Source organism: Danio rerio, chromosome 8, assembly GCF_052040795.2.
Source record: "Danio rerio strain M-AB ecotype USA chromosome 8, GRCz13ab, whole genome shotgun sequence".
Taxonomy (NCBI): Eukaryota; Metazoa; Chordata; class Actinopteri; order Cypriniformes; family Danionidae; genus Danio; species Danio rerio.
The window spans coordinates 57,027,501-57,046,864 of NC_141028.1; the positions used below are offsets into that span (position 1 = coordinate 57,027,501).

Below are 19,364 nucleotides of genomic sequence, written 5' to 3' on the forward strand. Positions count from 1 at the left end.
TACGCTGGCTTACTTCGAGTGGTACGCTGAGGAATCACTGAGTGATGAAAGAAAAAATGAATATAATTATAATTATTTGATGTGTACGATAACACTAATGTGATCAGCATTGGCTGTTCTCTAAAGCCTACGATCAAAGCGATGTGCTTAGAACGTTTACTTTAGTGCATCGCGTCATCAGCTGCTAAAATAATTCAAATGACGCAGAACTAGAGAAAGAGGTGTGTGGTGCTTGCAGAGCAGATACGCGCTAGAGCAGTGGTCCCCAACCCTCGGGCCACAGACTGGCACCATTCTATAGATCAATTGGTACCGGGCCACACAAAAAATTTATTAATTGTTTCCGTTTTATTTATAATCACAGTCTGAACGATCATTTATTTAGAAAAATCTTTTATTTTGAAAAATGACCATATTGTCTTGTTACATCTCGGTCACTTGAGCATCAAAATTTAACCCAGGGGCTAGTAAAATGAGTAAGAACTGCAGCACGACGCACTTGCATATTCCAGGCTTGCCCAATTAAAAACATCCTAACTTTTCAGAATGCCACGCCGCGAGTCACGTGACAAGAACTGACTGATCAGCCTCATATTTTGTATGCAAACACAAACACCCAAACTCTGCAGTGCTTTTTATTTTCTCCGCATATGTATTGTCAGCTTGACATCCTCTGAGAAAAATGGGTTCCCTACCAATCTACATACAAGTTATTGTTTAGATTTTAAAAAGTTTTAAAAATATGTCATATGTACATGCAACATACATTTCAAAGTTTTTAAAAAATTGTATAAATATGAATATGACTCTGCCTCGAAATGTGCAGTGCTGTAGCTGCCTAGTTTGGCCAACTACGCTACTGTATTTCAATACTGATCATTGTGGTGATACTTGGAGAGACAATCTTTTTTGAGGTGATCTGATCTAGAACTTTCAATTTTCCCATTGACTTCAGCAGAAACAGATAAACAGTCTTTCAGAGCTGAAAGTCCTGCAGAAGGAACAAGTGCTTGGGTTAATCAATACATTTTGTCTTTTATTTAAATAATACTAGTAGCTGCTGGAACTTCAAATATTTAGATATGATCTTACAGCCTTTTCCTGACTTTTGAGCAGCCACAATGTGCAGCTACAGGTCCTCACTGAGCTCCTCTGTCTTAAAGCTGAATTTTACCAAAGACTATATAATACACAAGACACGTCACTCATATAGTTTTGAATGGGGAAAAGTGTAATGGTCAATATGGTGAATGAAGCCCCGCCTTCTATCACAAGAGCCAATCAGAGGTCGCTTTATACTGGGGATTCTCTAGGGAAGAGGCTCAGACGGTTGTTGCTAGATCAGATATGGTTGTAGCCGAAAGTTTATTTACATTATTTATTAAATTTCCCATTTATTGTATTTTATTAACGTCTACCGCCACCTCTACCCTAAACCCAACCGTCACAGTAATGTAAAAACAATAGTTGTACTGAGTATTATTTATGTTGTCTATATTAAATTACCCAATAAATTGTATTTTTTAATGCCTACCCACACCCAAACCCTAGACCCAACCGTCACAGTACTGTAAAAATACGAATTATTGTTAGACAGTGTCATTAATAATGCTGCCATATTAATGTGCATATCGCACTTCTGTGCGGCTGCATATCCGATCTACAGGCTCAGACCAGACGTGAATTTCTGCAAATTCTGTATGATTCAAACATTTAGAACTTAAACATTTGTTAAAATTGTATTGTTTATTGCTAATATTAAATTTAATTGAAATTGGCAAGCAATTAAAGAGAATTCAACGTTTCCCCCATTCAAACAGAATGCTAGAGCATACTGCTCGAGAGGCGTTTCAAAGATTGCCGCCGAGTGAAATAACTTGCCGGAAAAGGACTTTGATTTTACTGCTGCATAGTCATGCATGTATTCTTCTGCGTTCTGTTTGTGTTGCTCTGCAATAACACATTTGAAATGCTAGCTGGCTTTTATGTTCATCTTTGTTGAATTCTTCATGGGTGTTTTCAATGCTACCTTACTGTACAAGTAGCAAAAACTCGCTCATCCAGAGACATGCAACAAGTTTAATCATAAAGAAAACACTTCCTTTAATTTGTAAATATTCATGCTTTCCTGTTATTTAGACCTGCGACACATTCCAAAAACGTTGAGACAGGAGCAGTTTAGGGCATGTAATCAGGTAATTGGTTAAAAATGATGTGATTTGAAACAGGTGATGTCAACAGGTGATTATAATTATAATTTGGTACAAATGCAGCATCCAATAAAGGTCTAGTCCTGATCCTGAGGATCGCCAGTTTACCAACAAATACAAGAGAAAATTATTGAAATGTTTAAAAAAATGTTGCTCAAAGAAAGATAGGAAGACTTTTGGATATTTCACCTACAACAGTGCATAAAATCATCAAAAGATTCAAGGAATCTGGAGGAATTTCAGTGCCTTAAGGATAAGAGCGCATGCCTAATGCCGAGTTCAGACTGCATGATTTTAGCCCTGATTTTGACTCGCCGACAGGTTTTGAGAAATCGCAGACAAATGCCTGAAATCACAGGCAAATCGGTCCTCGTTCACGCAAGTAACAATCACACAGTCTGAACTATCAAAGACGCAATCTGAGAGAATCACAAATGAGTCGCCGATGCCTGTGAGATATTTGGCGTGCTGAATATCTGGAACTGTCGGCGATTCAAATCATGCCGTGTGAAATGAGTTTTAACTGAAAACAACATTGGCGATCACCTACAGCCAATGAGAGAGCAGCATCCACTAGCACGGGTACCTGTAGGCCACCGTGAGGCTGGGGGAGAAGTTAAAAGCGCTCATTTTCAGTTTATTTGGACCCAAGAAATTGAGGAAAAACTAGTGGAAATTTGGCCAGAGGACCCGAGTCTGTTCAACATGTAATGTGAGCAATATCACAACCGGGTCAAAAAAGAAAGTTGAGGAGAAATTGCTAATTCCCTTTAAACCCAGGTGAGCAAATATATACATTTTCAACCCCATTAAAGGCTTCTTTCTCATTATGGAGTTAATAACAAAAGATATACGACGTGTTTTTGGTTGTGAGACGTAGTTTGGACAAAGTTGTCGGTGATTCTTCCTATTGTAAAGTGATGCAGTGTGAAACCCCCTGTCGCCGATCCATCTTGCAGTGTAAACAAAGCAGCAACAAAACGCTAGCCCAGACATCTGTGACATGGCTACTTTGAAAATCATCCCTCAGGCAGCACTGCATCAAGAATCCTCATTTATCGATAAGCGATATCACCACATGGGCTCAGGACTACTTTGTCAAACCTTTGTCAAGTACCACAATACATAGTTGCATCCACAAATCCCAGTTAAAACTGTACTGTGCCAAAAGAAAGCCCTATGTTAACAGTGTCCATCTATATTCATTCTTTCATTTTCTTTTCGGCTTAATCCCTTTATTAATCTAGGGTCGCCACAGAGGAATGAACCTCCAATTTATCTATAATATGTTTTACGCAGTGTATGCCCTTCCAGCTGCAACCCAGTACTGGGAAACACCCACACACACTCTTTCAGACACATAAACTACGGTCAATTTAGCTTACCCAATTCACCTATAGAGCACATCTATATGACTCGTGGGGGAAACCTGAGCACCTAGAAGAAACCCACGCAGAAATGCCAACTGACCCGGCTGAGGTTCAGAATTATATTTTTTTCAACACATTTCTAAACATAATAGTTTAATAATAACTAGTTTCTAATAACGGATTTCTTTGATCGAATAATATAAAATAATGACTTATTATTAGGCAATTAGGCAAGTCATTGTATGACGATGGGTTTGTTCTGTAGTCAATTGAAAATAAATTATTAATATTAAAACTAATAAAATTGACTTTAAGAATAATTTAGAAACTGCTTTAAAATATTATCGGAAATACTGAAAATTGTTTTGCACATTAAATATCACTTGAGAAATATTAGAAAAAGAATAAATATTTCACAGGAGGGCTAATCACTTTGCCCTCGACTATATACAGTATGTAGACAAACTAAACGGCAAGCTAAATCTTGTGCTCTTTAGTCTGCATGTTTTATTATATGTTTATATAGTGGTTGGGAGGCACGGCTGTAGCCTGTGTTCTTTGGGCAAGTCCAGTCTAAATATAGACCCAGCTGCCTGGGTATAGTGTGGATTAAGACAAGTCTCCTGGCTAAGTTGTCACTGACGTCGATGCTTCTCCATGCAACTATTCTCTAACACGCACACACACACACACACACTTAGAGTGTTATCTAACATAACCATCATTTCATTTCAAAATCATATATTATAGTTCTATTAAAATATATATATATGTATATGTATATTATTGGACTGATAGCCTTTAATTCACACTATGTAAATAAATGACTTTCCATTGACACTGTAGTAGATATCATGGCATCAGCACTGACAGCCACCTAATAGTGCCTGAAATGTAATATCTGTCAAATTAATTGGTTAATTATGTGTTATCTGTTGAACAACTTATATAAAACACACTTTAGCATGTAGATGCCAGCATGGTGATGCTTATAGGAACGTTTAACCCAGGGGGAGGCAACAGTCGTCACTGGAAACAGACCATCACAGCTGCCATGGCAACAGTTCGATGACACAATAACTAAATCTGAGGGTGATTTTTTTCAAAGGAGTGTGAAAGGCATAAGAGGAAAACAGATATGACCTGGATTTTTATTCGTTTTCTGTGTTATTCGTAACATGACTTTAACTACAAGGTAACAACGTTCCAGTCACTCAATCAATTTGATCATTTTGTACAGATGCAAGCTGTAATGTGGTGTTGTTTTTGGTAGTAGCAGTTTTTGTAATACTGACACATGATGAGCTAAACTGGCTGAAGTGTACGAGTGTGTGTGCAAATGTGAGAGTGTATGGGTGTTTCCCAGTACTTGGTAGCGGCTGGAAGGGCACCCGTTATGTAAAACTTATGCTGGACAAGTTGTTGGTTCATTTCGCTGTGGTGACCCCTGATGAATAAAGGGACTTAGCCGAAGTAAGATTAATGAATAAATAAAGCTAAATGTACGATTCAAGTTAAAACTAGTTATAATGTGAGTATTTAAGTTAATATTTTGAAGACAAAATGTCCCTACATAAACATACAAACAATATTTTAAGAGATAATTTAATATAATGTCATTCATTTATTTTCTTGTCGGCTTAGTCCCTTTATTAATCTGGGGTCACCACAGCAGAATGAACCGCCAACTTATCCAGCAAGTTTTAACGCAGTGGATGGCCTTCCACCGCAACCCATCTCTGGGAAACATCCACACACACACTCATACACTACGGACAATTTAGCCTACCCAATTCACCTGTACCGCATGTCTTTAGACTGTGGGGGAAACCGGAGCACCCGGAGGAAACCCGCACGAATGCAGGGAGAACATGCAAACTCCACACAGAAACGCCAACTGAGCCAAGGTTCGAACCAGCAACCCATCGACCTTCTTGCCTTGAGGCGACAGCACTACCTACTGCGCCACTGCATCGCCCTTAATATATTGTTTTATTATTAAAACATTATATATTTCATAGAATTAAAGGTTGATCTAGGAAATGCAAAATATACAGCAATTCTGGAGTGACGCCTTAGAAATGGCCAGAGATGGAAAGTAACGAAGAACAAATACTTTGTAACTGTACTTAAGTAGATTTTTGTGGTATCAGTGCTTTACTCCACTACTTATTTTTCCCTCACGAACGCAGGAAGAACATGCAAACTCGACGCAGAAATGCCAACTGACCCAGCCGAGGCTAGAACCAGCGACCTTCTTGCTGTGAGGCGACAGCACAACCTACTGCACCACCGCGACGCCCTAATTCATAACTCAAATCTATGAAATAAATACATACTGTAAATAAATACTGACCAACAAAAAAAAAATACATTAAAATAAAAAAATATATATACCGAATGAAATTTGTTAAACAAATGGAGTGTTTTATCAACAAAATTAGGCTATATGAAATGGCCAAAAATTGTGTCAATGTTTCTTCTTGCTCTTTTGGGTTTTTCATCTGTAGTTTTTTTTTTTTTTTGTCTTATCAGATATTCAAAATTTCATTTTGTGAGTCGTTCTTTTTAAGAGATTGTTGCGGTTGTTGTGGCTAGTAAATATTGTTGACAGGAACAGAAATGAACCGATTCGGATGTGCTTTCAAACTTAAACATTTCAAATCGTGCAAAAAAAAAAGAGCCTGAATTCTACATAGTTTTGCAACAGGGCTTCACAGACTATTCATACCAAATGGTCTATTGTTGCACAAACGTGTGAGCATTTTAGTGACTTTTCAACATGCAACATTATGTATCGTAGATAGACCGTTAAAGAGCCCCTATTATGGGTTTTTGAAAATGAGCTGAAAATGCAGTATGTAACATAGCACTAAGTGAATGAAACCATCCAGCTGAGGTTTAAATCTAAAAGTGCACCATGTTTAAATCTATTGATTAATTAGCAAAATAGTCGACTCAGAGTCGAATAAACAAATCTAGTTTGGTTCGGATATTTTGATTGAACACATGGACGTCGAGACAGTACATCACCATCATTTTACAGTTCAAATGGACCAGTTTCTTCTTAATCCGGATCAGAACATGTGTCATTAAAATTGTTGACTCATTTTGTGTAGTTTGTAAAATATGTGTGTAATTGTGTGTTACAATGGCCCCGTAGTTGTAATGGCCCCGCATGGCTTGTTCTCACATGTCTATTATAGATCAGTGTTTGTACTGTATCTCTCAGGTTAAATCTGTATGGGGCTTTTCAAATATCGTGCCCAAAACCACGTTAAAAACATGCTTCTTCCTTTACCGATTTAAATGCGTTTTTGAACTAGTGATCCTCTGCTGTTTGCCTTTGCTATGGCCACCATCGACTGTTCCTTACAAGCGGCGCGATCAATTTTCAAAGTAGTTAAAACCTTTAACACTATGTGGATAAATACTGAATGTGTCGTTATTATTTGGGGTTAGCGTTAAGAGTAGAGTAATATTCTTGTGTTTGACTGTATTGCTTTATTGCATTCCTGCATTGAGCTCTCACATGATTTCTGCTACTTTATACTGTACTGTCAATCAATCGCAACAGACTGGGTCATCGGTCCAATCAGCGCAGATTAGCTTAGTGCTAAGGAGTGGTTTGAGAATAAATGAATTGCTGAACGAATCATATGGGAGTCACTGGGATAATTAGGTAAAATTAAAAGCACATTATATGCACATATCAGCATGTTGTTGGAGACCCCCAAACCCAAAATAAGATCTTTTTAAATGCAAAATAGGGGTTCTTTAATGACAATACTATCGTTTACAAATTACAGTGGCACCGCCAGTATTTTGGAGTCATATTGTCACAATTCTACCACAGAACCGGTAAACCAGACAACCCTACTTTAAACTATCAAAAATGTTAATAAAAGTCACTTTGTTAAAAATTTTGAAGGTTAAAAGTTGTTGAAAAAAATTAAGATCCCATAATGCAATTCAAAGGCATAAAAAACAAGGAAAAACAAATAAAACTGCTAATTTACAGATATTTTTTTAGTAATTTTGGGGTATGAATATGCTTTCAAAGCTTTATAATGATGCAAAATTGCTATTCTGAGAGAACAAGCAAGTATGAATGACACTTCCGTACCGGTTCCTGAGATACGATCCCCATGGCCAAGCAACCTCACATAGACATCCCGGTCTGTGTAGTTGGCCATGCGGAGCTGCAGATTGTGCCGTGTGGTGATCTTCACCTGACAGCGCATGGCGTCAGCCCGCTCCTCTAAACCTTCCTCCAAAACCACCTTCAGAACTTCATCTGCATCCTCGCAACCCACCACAGCGTACACATCACCTCCACGCGCTTCCTGCTCTCCCAGAACCTCCATATCTGACCTCCTTTAAGTTCACAACACAAACTCTCAGACTCTTCTGGGTTAATGCTGTAGTAAAAACCGCACACACTTGTAGGACATGGTCCTGCCGTCCTGCCCCTGAACAGCGGACATGTGCAGGGTGTTAACAAAGTCGGGGTATTAGGAGCCGGATCAGCCCAAATGCAGGATGAGCTATTTATACAGCATCAGTCATAGCACAAGGCTTTGCTAATCACAGGGGCTGATTATGGAGAAACCCTTCAGATCAGAGTACAGGACATCTAGCAGACATCGCACGTCTCCACGTCCCACTGCAGAGCCTGGATGATCTCTCACTCTTTTTTTTTTATTTTTTATGAAAATTAATATTTCATGATCAGATATTAAAACAATAGAACAATGTGAAAAGCATACCAAAACAAGCACCTTTTGCATTGGTCGGATATGTTATTATTTTAAAATAATAAAATGCATTATTATAAAAAGTAAAAATTAATAATAATATGTAAATAATAAGTGGAATGTCCAAAATTCTTCATACCCTTCTCAATCATCAATATAAAAGCCTTAATTAGCAATCAAATCAATTAAATGCTTGCTATAACTACTACAGCCCCCGCTGCTGGAATCAGCTTCCAGAAATGATCAGATGTGCTCCAACATGAGGCACGTTCAAATCAGGACTGAAAACACATCTGTTTAGCTGTGCCTTTTCTGAATGAGCACTGTGCTACGTCCCACAGATCGCACTATTATGTCTTTCTTTTCTTTTTCATTCTTTTATAACCTTTTAACACATTTTAATTAGTTTTGAATCATTTTTATTCTTTAATGTTTTTTCTTATACTTGTATTTTGTTTATTTAACTCTCGTTTATGTAAAGCACTTTGAATTACCATTGTGTATGAAATGTGCTATAGATGGGTTGCAGCTGGAAGGGCATCCGCTGTGTAAAACATATGCTGGATAAGTTGGCGGTTCATTCCGCTGTGGCGACTCCTGAAAAATAAAGGGACTAAGTCGAAAAGAAAATTAATTAATGATTTTTTCCTCTGGGGTGAAATATTCCTTTAAGACTGCTACTCGAAAACAGCCAACAACAACACCATGTGCGACTCAAAGATAAGCAAAATGTTTCTCACCCTAGCAGCTTGGCATTTAACAAATCTAACAAAATCAACTCCTTGAAGCATGTCTGGAAAGATTTGAAAGCCTTTGAACAGCATGAAGCCATCTGATAGATCTATAGTGCAATTTGTAAACCGAGCGTAATATCAAAGAGGTGAGCCAACAAATGGTCTATTTTAATCAAAAGCCATGTTATGTCACTTTTCTAGGTTGTAAATTTCCCGCTAAAAAGCTAAAAGCTTCTTTAGCATTATGCTGGTAGATATCAAACAGATTTTCAAGTATGAGTTACTGGAGAGAGAAAAAACCTTAGGCACTGATATACTTCAACAGACTTAAAGGGATAGTTCACCTCACCTAAAATGTAAATTGACTCCCTATTTAGTAGCCCTTAAGTGGTTTCAAACCTTAATGAGTTTCTTTCTTGTGTTGAACACTAAAGATGTTTTGAAACTTAAAAAGTATTGAATAAATGATGACAGAATTGTCCTTTTTGGATGAACTATCCCTTTAAAGCAGTTTCTGTTATACACTACCTGACAAAAGTCTTGTAGTCGATCCTAGATATAAGAGCAACAAGCAAAGAAGGTCAAGGTGCTCCAGGATTGTCCAGCCCAGTCACCAGACATTATTGAGCATGTCTGGGGTAAAATGAAGGAGGAGGCATTGAAGATGAGTCCAAAGAATCTTGATGAACTCTGGGAGTCCTGCAGGAACGCTTTCTTTGGCATTCAAGATGACTTTATTGATCAGTGATTTGAGTCATGTCAGAGATGTATGGATGCAGTCCTCCAAGCTCATGATGGAGTCAGACACAATATTCATTCTGTTTCCACTGCAGCATGACTTTATATTCTATACTGGACATTATTTCTGTTAAGTGACAAGACTTTTGTCTAAGCAAAGTCAGACCTTACTTATTCATTCATTTATTAATTTTCTTTTCGGCTTAGTACCTTTTTATTAATCCAGGGTCGCCACAGCGGAATTAATCGCCAACCTATCCAGCACGTTTTAAACCGCGGACTACTTCCAGCCGCAACCCATCCCTGGGAAAAAGTCAGACCTTACTGTCCTTGTTACGTGGGTCTGTGTTATTTAATGAATCTATGTATTTATTGCCGGTTTGTGCTTGTTGCCATCGAGTACTAGGAGGAGTGTTTCTACCCGGCTTATCCAGGATTGGATGATGCCCGTGACGTCACTGGGGATTCCCACTATATAAGGCTGACAGCAATGGCGGTGGTCACACTTTACAATAAGGTTCATTAGTTAATGTTAATTAATGCATTTACTAACATGACCAAACAATGAACAATACATTTACTACTGTATTTGTTCATGTTAGTTAACGTTAGTTAATGAAAATACAGTAGTTCATTGTTAGTTCATGCTAACTCATGGTGCATTAACTAATGTTAACAAGCATGGACTTGAATGTTGATAATGCATTAGTAAATGATCAATTATGATTAATAAATGCTGTACATGTGCTGTTCATGATTAGTTCATGTTAGTAAATGCATTAACTAATGAACCTTATTGTAAAAGTGTTACCATGGCGTCTCTCTCTCTCATTCTACCTTGAAGTCTCTCGCCCTCCCTCAGCTCGGTGGTGGCTTGCGCTCAGGCGGTCTGGCAGGCGGTGCTCCGCAAGTCGATCATTCATCCAGATGCCGCTCCATTTAGTGTTTTGTTCCTGTAAATCTTTTTGATTCTTAGTTTGTAACTAGTTTGTTTATTTTGATACTTTGTTTTGTAGCAGGTAGGGGTTTATTTTTCATATTCACGTTTTGTTATTTATTTAGTTTAGCGAAGGTAAGCAGTGGCCCGGAAGACTCACCTATTTTTATTCCTTTCACGGGAGTTAGGTAAGATCTGTCCATTTAAAGCAGTATAGTCAGAGACCTGTTTACCTTAGCTGCCCTACCTGTCTACTTGATTTTTGTTAATGTTTTGTCTTTTGAAAACTTATGATTTATGGAAAAATAAAACGTATTGACGGAACGTCAATTTAACCATTCAACGTCTGTGTCTTCCATATGTTCGGCTCAAACCTTGATTGTTGTTGTTATTCGAGCCAGTTTTGAGTTTGGGCCGTAACAGTCCTAATTAAATAATTAAAAATCAGCATGATCATATTTTATTTTGGTCAAATAAGCGTAATCTAGAGGTCGTTGCCTTTCATGTAAGCCACTTTTGATACCAAATGATCAACTAGAAGTCAAGTTATTATTAGTTGTTCCTAAAACTTATATAAGCGACAAGTCTTTTGTCAGGTAGTGTTTATCTTTATCAGCAAAGACAGTTGCAGTGACATTGCAGCATACATCCATGCCAACTTTGCCCGAGTTACCTCAGAGAACATGAAGTATTCTGTTGATTCTTGAGCTTCTATTTGGAATACCAAAGTGGTACATCATCGAAGAAGAAGAGGAATCTGACATGCTGCATTAAATAAAGCCATTGCTGGATTACTAGCAATCAACAAGGTGTCCGGATGTGAAAACATTCCATAAAACCTTAAGAAGCAGCTACAGAAGAAGCAACCAACGTTACGCCAATGTATATGGAAAACAGAAAACAGGCCAAAGAGCTCTGGATAAGATCTTCCAAGATTCTAGAGATCAAACAATGGTGAATGCAACTCTACACTGTAAAATAACAAATAAATGGCTGGGGGAGCTTGCCAGTTAGAGGTTTGCCTAAATTTAAAAATGCCTTTACCTCACAATAACAACACCCCTGCAAGAGATAACATGCTTATCACTGTTAAAGGGATAGTTCACTCAAAACTGAAAATTGTCTCATCTTTTGCTCATCTGGTATTGTACATGTTCCAAACCTGTTTGACTTCTTGTTAAACACTAAAGAAGATATTTTGAAGAAAGCTGGAAACCTGTAACCATTGAAGTCATAATTACTCAAAGTTTTGGAAACACTAGAGGGTGACTAAACAGGGAGTACATTTTCAGGGTTTGCATCTCTTTAAGCTCAATTCATTGTTTTATATTATAAAAATAGTTTATCTTTGATAGGCTATTTCAACAGACATGTGATTATCAGCTATTAACCTCCTCAAAATCCCTCAAAACACTAAAATCTTAAATAAGTTTACCTTATAAATGAGTTTAAATCAACCCAGACTCATTCTGAAAATGCACTTCTGTATAAATTTCTGGAGAGCCCCAGAAGTTTTTGCAGTTTTTGTTTTCTCGCATCCACCAGAGGCCGCTGTGTACGCTTTTGAGATGTCAAATTTCTCTCGCCAGTGCCATTTACGCCTGCTGGTCTCACGTAAATCCACTAGAGGCCGCTGTGTACGCTTTTTCAGATATCATATTCCTCTCGCCAGTGCCATTCACGCCTGCTGTTCTCAAGTAAATCCACTAGAGGCCACTGTCGACTGACTGACTGACTAACCACTCGACTAATCCGCCCTCCTTCTTCCCTAATCCAATAGTGTTTTCAAAAGCACCGATTGACACAAACACCCACTTTCCTAAACCCAACAGACAGTTTTAAAAAGAAACCCAGAAAAATAAAAGCCCACGCTAGATTTTCACCACGTTTTTTCAGATTTTACCACATTCTCACGCTGTTATTTACTTGTTTATTTCATTTTTTGGCTTCAGTTTTTGTCTTTCCTGCTTTCTGGAACCTTTCTTTGCTGGACTCGAACCCCGGCGTCTCAAGTTCACTAACGTACATGGCGAGCTACTGGACAAACTCTTAACAGCAGGAAAGCTGTCCATACGGAGATAAGCAGTCAGCCAGTAAGCACGAAAAAGAAAAGCCCCGTAGCATTCGTTTTAAAGATGAAATGCAGCCATACGTACTTCTGGCTACATAATTCATGATCTCCAGAAATGTATATATAGGGCTACGTTTTTCAGAATGAGCCTATGCTGGATTAAAATAATTGGTTCACTGAAGCATGTATAATTCACACACTGGATAGAAGCTAGTCCAAATATTTCCATATCGCTATTTTCTCACCACTGTTATTTTTGTTATTGAGAGGAAAGCATGTAGCACGTATTTACCCATTCATCCAAATGTGGATTACTTACAATGTGGATGGCAATTTCCACCAGTAAAACACACAACGTTGCCATGAGATTATTTGACGTTTCACTAAAAACAAAGCACTTCTGTCCGATCTCTATACAGAAGCTATCATAACATGTGCATTGTTTTTTTTTATAGCAGGATGTACAGGGAACATCTGAGACCCGCGGGTTTGACATTCAGACCTTAAAGCCTTGTCCTCTCGTCTGGTAAGTTGATCTGTAAAGGGCTTAAGATTGAGGAACAAGCTTTACATCTCCACACAGTACTCCACAGCTCTATCACATGATCCAAATCTCCTCCAAATTTAAAGCAACACTCAACTTTTTTGAGAAATAGACTCATTTTACAAGTCTCCTAGAGTTAAACTGCTGTGTTTTACCATTTTTGAATCCATTTAGCCAATCTTTGTGCCTGGCAGGGGCACTTTTAGCTTAGCTTAGCGTAAATCATAGAATTAGATTAGACCATTAGCATCTCGCACCTAAATTTCAAAGAGTTGAGCAATTTTTCGTTTTCAGTCTGTCTTAGAAACACGATATAACTACAGAAGAGTCAAGCTTTAAATGGGAAAACTGTCTAAACACGTTTGTGAATTTTTGGAGCAAGACACTAATGGTCTAATCTGATTCAATGATTTATGCTAAGCTAAGCGAAAAGTGCTCTCGCATAACCCAGAGATCAGTTAAAAATCAACCATTTAACACTAGCAGAGTTGTAAAATGAGCCTATTTCCAAAAAAAAGGTGGAATATATCTAAACACGTTTGTGAATTTTTGGAAAGAAATGCTAATGGTCTAATCCGATTCAATGATCTATGGCTAAATTGATTTAAAAGTGTTAAAAATCAATCGTTTAACACCAGGGGAGTTGTAAAATGAGCCTATTTAAAAAAAATAAATACAAGTGGAGCGTCCCTTTAAAGAGTTAAACCTTCAGCCTGTGTACTTGGGTGTCTTTGTTTTAATGCACAAGCTCAAGCAGGCATGCTATTAATCACCGCTAACATGGTGTCTTCTGCTAGGATATTCACATGTATTTTTAACACTCTGATCAGACTCTCCACAAACACCAGCCCTCTCGCTGGGTCAATCTGAACGGATCCACTGAAGACGAGGGAGGTTTACTTGACAACCTCATAATGTGAGAGATGCACTGATTGATTGAACAGAATTGGTAGATATTTGCTTCATTTTTGCAGATTTCTGCTCCAGACCTGCACTGTAATCATTTTATATTCCAAAGCCTGTAAACTGAGCATTAATGGAATGGTATCCATGTTCAAGTGTAACAAGAGCAGGGCTTAATTTGTGACAGAGATCCAAATCCGGCACCTCTGAAATCGGATCCGGCAACACATTTTGACCTGTAGCTTGAATATATTAATAATAAAAAACAAGCTTCTATAGTTATGTCAATTATGTTATTATCCACTTTTAGGGTCATGCACAAACATTTTGAGGGACATGTGCTGAAACTGAAAAAGGCCAAACTGAAAAAGCATGCTTTAGTACGTTTATACGTGTGAAGATGACGCCAACCTGATTTCACCAACATCTATGCTGATCCTGGAACAACAGTCCAATCAGCCAATCAGAATTAACTGATATTTTTATTTTGAGTTTTATTATTATTATTTATGTTAGGTTTAGGTTTACGGTTAGAGTTATGAACTTCTAGATGATTTTTATCCAACTATTATTCCCCTCTGATTTTGGAAATAATTTACAGTTATGGTTGGGTTTAGGGGTAGGAATAAGGTATGGATTACATTTTTCAACCAAAATGGTGTTCCAGGATCAGTTCTGTCTGGTTCTTGAATCTAATTGGCTGATAGCCGTGCAACATTCTGCAAATAACAGCACTTGTACCGCCTCTTCACCCATCACCCTTGTGTATTACTCCGTCCACATACAGCGACAAGCAGAGGACGCTCTACAGTTTGACATGAATTGCAGCTGTTGGACAACATAATGTACTTTAGAGACTTTTTAGTAGAAAATGTAGCTGTTTATGGAGTTTAATTATAAGTATTGTGCCTTTTTTAAAGTATTTATAATTTTGGAGCATCTGATGCAGTGCATCGGTCGCCATCAACCTGTCTGAGCAGACCAAAGGAAGTAACGGTTAATTCTAAGATGATCTCTTTCATTTGTATGATGTAGTGCTGTATTTATACCATAGTACTCTTTAAGTTTTTTGGGGTTAATTATTGTGATCTCCCGATTACAACAGAGAAATACTGGGAAATCTCTGTAGACTGATGGCATTTCATGCCGTGCAGCTTTATAATCTTAAAATGTCAGCAAAAATGACCTAGTTTGTCATCACTTTAGACATTACACTAGAGAATCATTCAAACACTAGCTCTAAAGTAACGTTGGAGAATTAGCAACAGTTTCTGCTGTTCTGACGTCAGCTGAATGGTTGAAGAAAGTAATTCCTCATACAAAAGGGTTTTGCGACTCTGCGTGTTTGATTGTCTTTTTTTATATACTTGATTATGCTATCGAACTGTTGTATAAATGCAGTATCACACTCGTAGCAGTGCAATCTGGCTGTATATCGTCATGCCAATGTACACCTCCCACCAGTGCCGATATACAGCCACATAGCACAACTACTCATGCGATATTGCTTATATAGCTGAGGAAAAAAGTTAGTGGTCACTTTTATGCCTCTTCATGTCAATATATTAGTCCTCTTTTTTTTGTTTCTAGCTTTTAAGAATCAATCTTAAAAAATTGTACCAGGCCATTTGCTCCAAGAAAAATCTGCAATCAGAGTCAGCCATACAAAAATAAAGGCCGGTGCATTATTCATTTCAAAGGTGCTTTAGATCATTTTTATCATGCAGGAGAAAAACTGTGATTGTTTTGGTGTGTGTGCATGCAGATGTGTGTGTGTGTGTACGTTACCGTTATCTGCTGAGGAGTCTCTGCTTTCCCTGCTGGAGCTTAAAGCTGGTAAAAGCGGCTCCATGTTCATTATGAGCTGTTTATGACTGAGTGACGTAAAGCTTCTGCTTTGTCCAAACTGACACCTAAAACAGCAACAAAAACACACACAATCACAAAAATGTTAAGAAAAAAAGCTAAAATACTACAGCATCAGATCCTCGGAAATCAGTTAACACATTAAAAAAACCACAACAAGTGAAATTGGCTAGATATTCCAACAGCACTTAATCCTACTCATTCATTCATTCATTCATTTTCTTCCGGCTTAGTCCCTTTAATCATTATAGGTCGCCACAGCGGAATGAACCGCCAACTTATCCAGCATATACCCTTTTAGCTGTAACCCAGTACTGGGAAACACCCATACACTCTCACATTCACACACTACGACCAATTTAGCTTATTCAATTCACCTATAGCGCATGTCTTTCAACTGTGGCGGAAACCGGAGCAACCGGAGAAAACCCACGCCAAAACGGGGAGAACATGCAAACTCCACACAGAAATGCCAACTGGCCCAGCCGGGACTCGACCCAGTGACCTTCTTGCAGTGAGATGGCAGTTCTAACCATTAAGCCGCCGTGTCACTCTAAGTGTTGGTCAGATATACTAGAAATAAATGCTAACCTGTGCACAACAGGAGGATCCCTCTGAATCTTTGAACTGGCTTCAATCACTTCTTTAGCCACACGACCACTGGAACACAACCAGGAACATTTAAATAGTAGGAGATTTTATAAATAACACACAGAAAATGAGCATTCGCTTAACTTTCCTTTAAAGAGGAATGATCTCACCTGTAGCGGAATCGGCTGCCCTTGAAAAATATACTGCTGCTGGACACAGTCTTGATCTGACTTGACTTTGCACATCTAAAAACCACACAGACATCAGAGGAAATAAATGAAGAGAACAATCAAAGGTTTAGCTGTGAATGACGTAAAAAAGATGATCAAACAAACATTTACAATAAGTGTAATGACGCATTGAAGTCAAAATAATTTTTTTTTTTTCTTTTTCAAGCATATCCCAAATGATGTTTAACAGTGCAAGGAATTTTTCACAGTATGTCTAATAATATTTTTTCTTCTGGACAAACTCTTATTTGCTTTATTTCAGCTAGAATAAAATATTTTTTGATAAAAATAAACAAAAACATTATGAGGTCAATATTATTAGCCCCCTTAAGCAATATTTGTTTTCGATAGTCGATAGATTGCTTAATTACCCTAGCTTGCAAGTTAACCTAATTGACCTAGTTAAGCCTTTAAGCGTCACTTTAAGCAGGAATACTAGTACCTTTAAAAATTTCTGGTCAAATATTATTTACTGTCATCATGGCAAAGATAAATGAAATAAGTTTTTCGTTATTCATTATCCGTTATAGAAATTAGTTTTACTTGCAGATAAAATACACTGCTGTGCTGTCGTAACCGAACTTTGGGATATAGATAAACCCAACCTTGGGTTGATTTATTTTAATCAAAATTAAAGGTACAGTATGTAGGATTTACATCTAGTGGTTGAACTATGTGTTGCAGTCCAAATTCAATATATTTGACAAGGGTTTTTTTCCAACCACTCCATGCAAATGCAGGTTGCCAGATTGCCAACATAAATAGAAGCGAGCGTGATATGGCGCAAGATGAGTTTGGTGCGATTCGTTGCAAATTTCAGACCAGCGCAACATTCATTTTCATGTTTTGCACCACATTGTTTAAATAAAAAATCGTTTGTGCCACTTTGTGGACTCATGGGTGTCTGAAAAGGAGATGTTTTACGACGAATTGTTGGCGCTTTGTTTTTTTGAGAAACTGAAATAGATCGCACCATCAACTAACTAAAAGCTGCTCTAAAGTCCAGCACAGAGCTTGTTCGTTATGCGCCTGTGCGGGTCCAAACGCTTACACACTGCTTAATACACACAGGATGTACAGCAATAAACAAATATCTTTAGATTTGAAAACAATTAAAGGTCTAAAATGTCACAAAAAAATTCTACATAAAGATAAATACCACTGCCTCTACTACCCCCTACTTTTTCAAGTTTATTTATGACAATTTGCATTTGTATAATTGTATTATTATTAGCAGTTTTATTTATCATTTGCATATTTATATTTGCTTAATTAAAACAACTTTAGATTTGTTAGTTTTGGAGACATCTGCATTACCATATGAGGCATAAAATCAGGAAGTGTGTTTGGATATAACTCAGTTTTTTTAGCACACTTCATTATTATTGTTCACATATTCGTCTGCTAAAAATTAGAACTGAATTTAGAAATAGTTTTGAAACAAATCTTTGCGCTTAACAAACGAAATAAATATATAGGCTAATGGATGTCTTTAGTGGAGTGAGTTTCCACCGTTTCCTTATCCATGAAAGTAATGGAGTAAAGAGTAAAAGTAAAGTAAAGAGGCTGAATTAAGGAGGCTCGTTCTTTATCCTCGCGCTGCAGATGCTCTGTTTATCTGTTTTCTAGCTAGTGAAGCGTTCAGTTTTTCCATTTACAAAGTCCGCCATGTAACTGACTCTTAACTGTAGTATGTAACAGAGAATGAGAGACGAGACTCTGGTTGGTTTAATGCATGTTATGCTCAAAACAAACCCATAACTCATAAAGAGAATAAGCACAAACTTGTTAGACCATGCGCCGTGACGCAGAGTGTATTTTTAGCTGATTCAGACAGACCCTTTATGCTTTTGCACCATGCGATTTAGACTGCACCTAGATCATTAAAATAGAGCCCTTAGTCTTTTTTCTGAGGCTGCTACTGTCCTCTGGAACTCACATTTCCCAGCATATATTGAAAGAGCCTTCATGACTGAAATTAAAAATACCACTAAGGCAAGCTGTGGTGCCGAAATATAGTCTGGTAAAGGTAATCTAGCAGTGGGCAAAAACAAAGACCCGAAACGCACATTTTCAAAAAAGAATAACTGACTAGCAGTGTTTTTCAGATAAACAAATGTTCAAGTTTATCCTTACACCACGTGTAAGCATGATTTTAACTCTCATATTAACCTCTTTTTGTTATATTTAAACCATTTAGCAGAACTGGCGATTTATAGCTAATGTGCAATGGTGTGTGTGTGTGTGTCTGCTGATCTGACTGACAGACTAATATGTGTGTGTTGTTAATATGAACACTGCAGAGTGGCTGTTTGAACGGATGGGCCTGCTGTCTGACTGGCATTTCAGCTCTTAATTAAAGGGCTTTCAACAGTAATGTGACACCACTCACACATAGTAACTAGAGACACAG

At 37.7% G+C, this 19,364-nt stretch overlaps 1 protein-coding gene and 3 long non-coding RNA genes across 8 annotated transcripts in view; 2 read left to right on the forward strand and 2 right to left on the reverse strand.

The window, feature by feature from the left end:
* The window catches only part of LOC148679673 (uncharacterized), a 140,816-nt gene that overhangs the window by 77,108 nt on the left and 44,344 nt on the right, over positions 1-19,364 (forward strand). The gene's annotated exons all lie outside the window — the stretch shown is intronic.
* frmd3 (FERM domain containing 3) overlaps positions 1-19,364 on the reverse strand; it is a 97,675-nt gene that overhangs the window by 9,320 nt on the left and 68,991 nt on the right. For all 5 annotated transcript variants that reach the window (XM_087265465.1, XM_087265467.1, XM_087265466.1 and 2 more), the window contains exons 11-13: positions 16,892-16,966; positions 16,722-16,790; positions 16,053-16,177 (exon numbers count right to left, since the gene is read on the reverse strand). In XM_087265465.1, the coding sequence (XP_087121591.1) occupies positions 16,053-16,177; positions 16,722-16,790; positions 16,892-16,966 (269 nt within the window). The remainder of the gene's footprint in view (positions 1-16,052; positions 16,178-16,721; positions 16,791-16,891; positions 16,967-19,364) is intronic.
* The window catches only part of LOC147842882 (uncharacterized), a 797,275-nt gene that overhangs the window by 4,264 nt on the left and 773,647 nt on the right, over positions 1-19,364 (reverse strand). The window lies entirely within an intron of this gene.
* LOC147835827 (uncharacterized) lies at positions 5,225-15,170 on the forward strand. The gene is made up of 4 exons (XR_015498485.1): positions 5,225-6,479; positions 6,526-10,135; positions 11,170-12,293; positions 12,376-15,170. It is a non-coding gene; the product is annotated as an uncharacterized LOC147835827 (long non-coding RNA).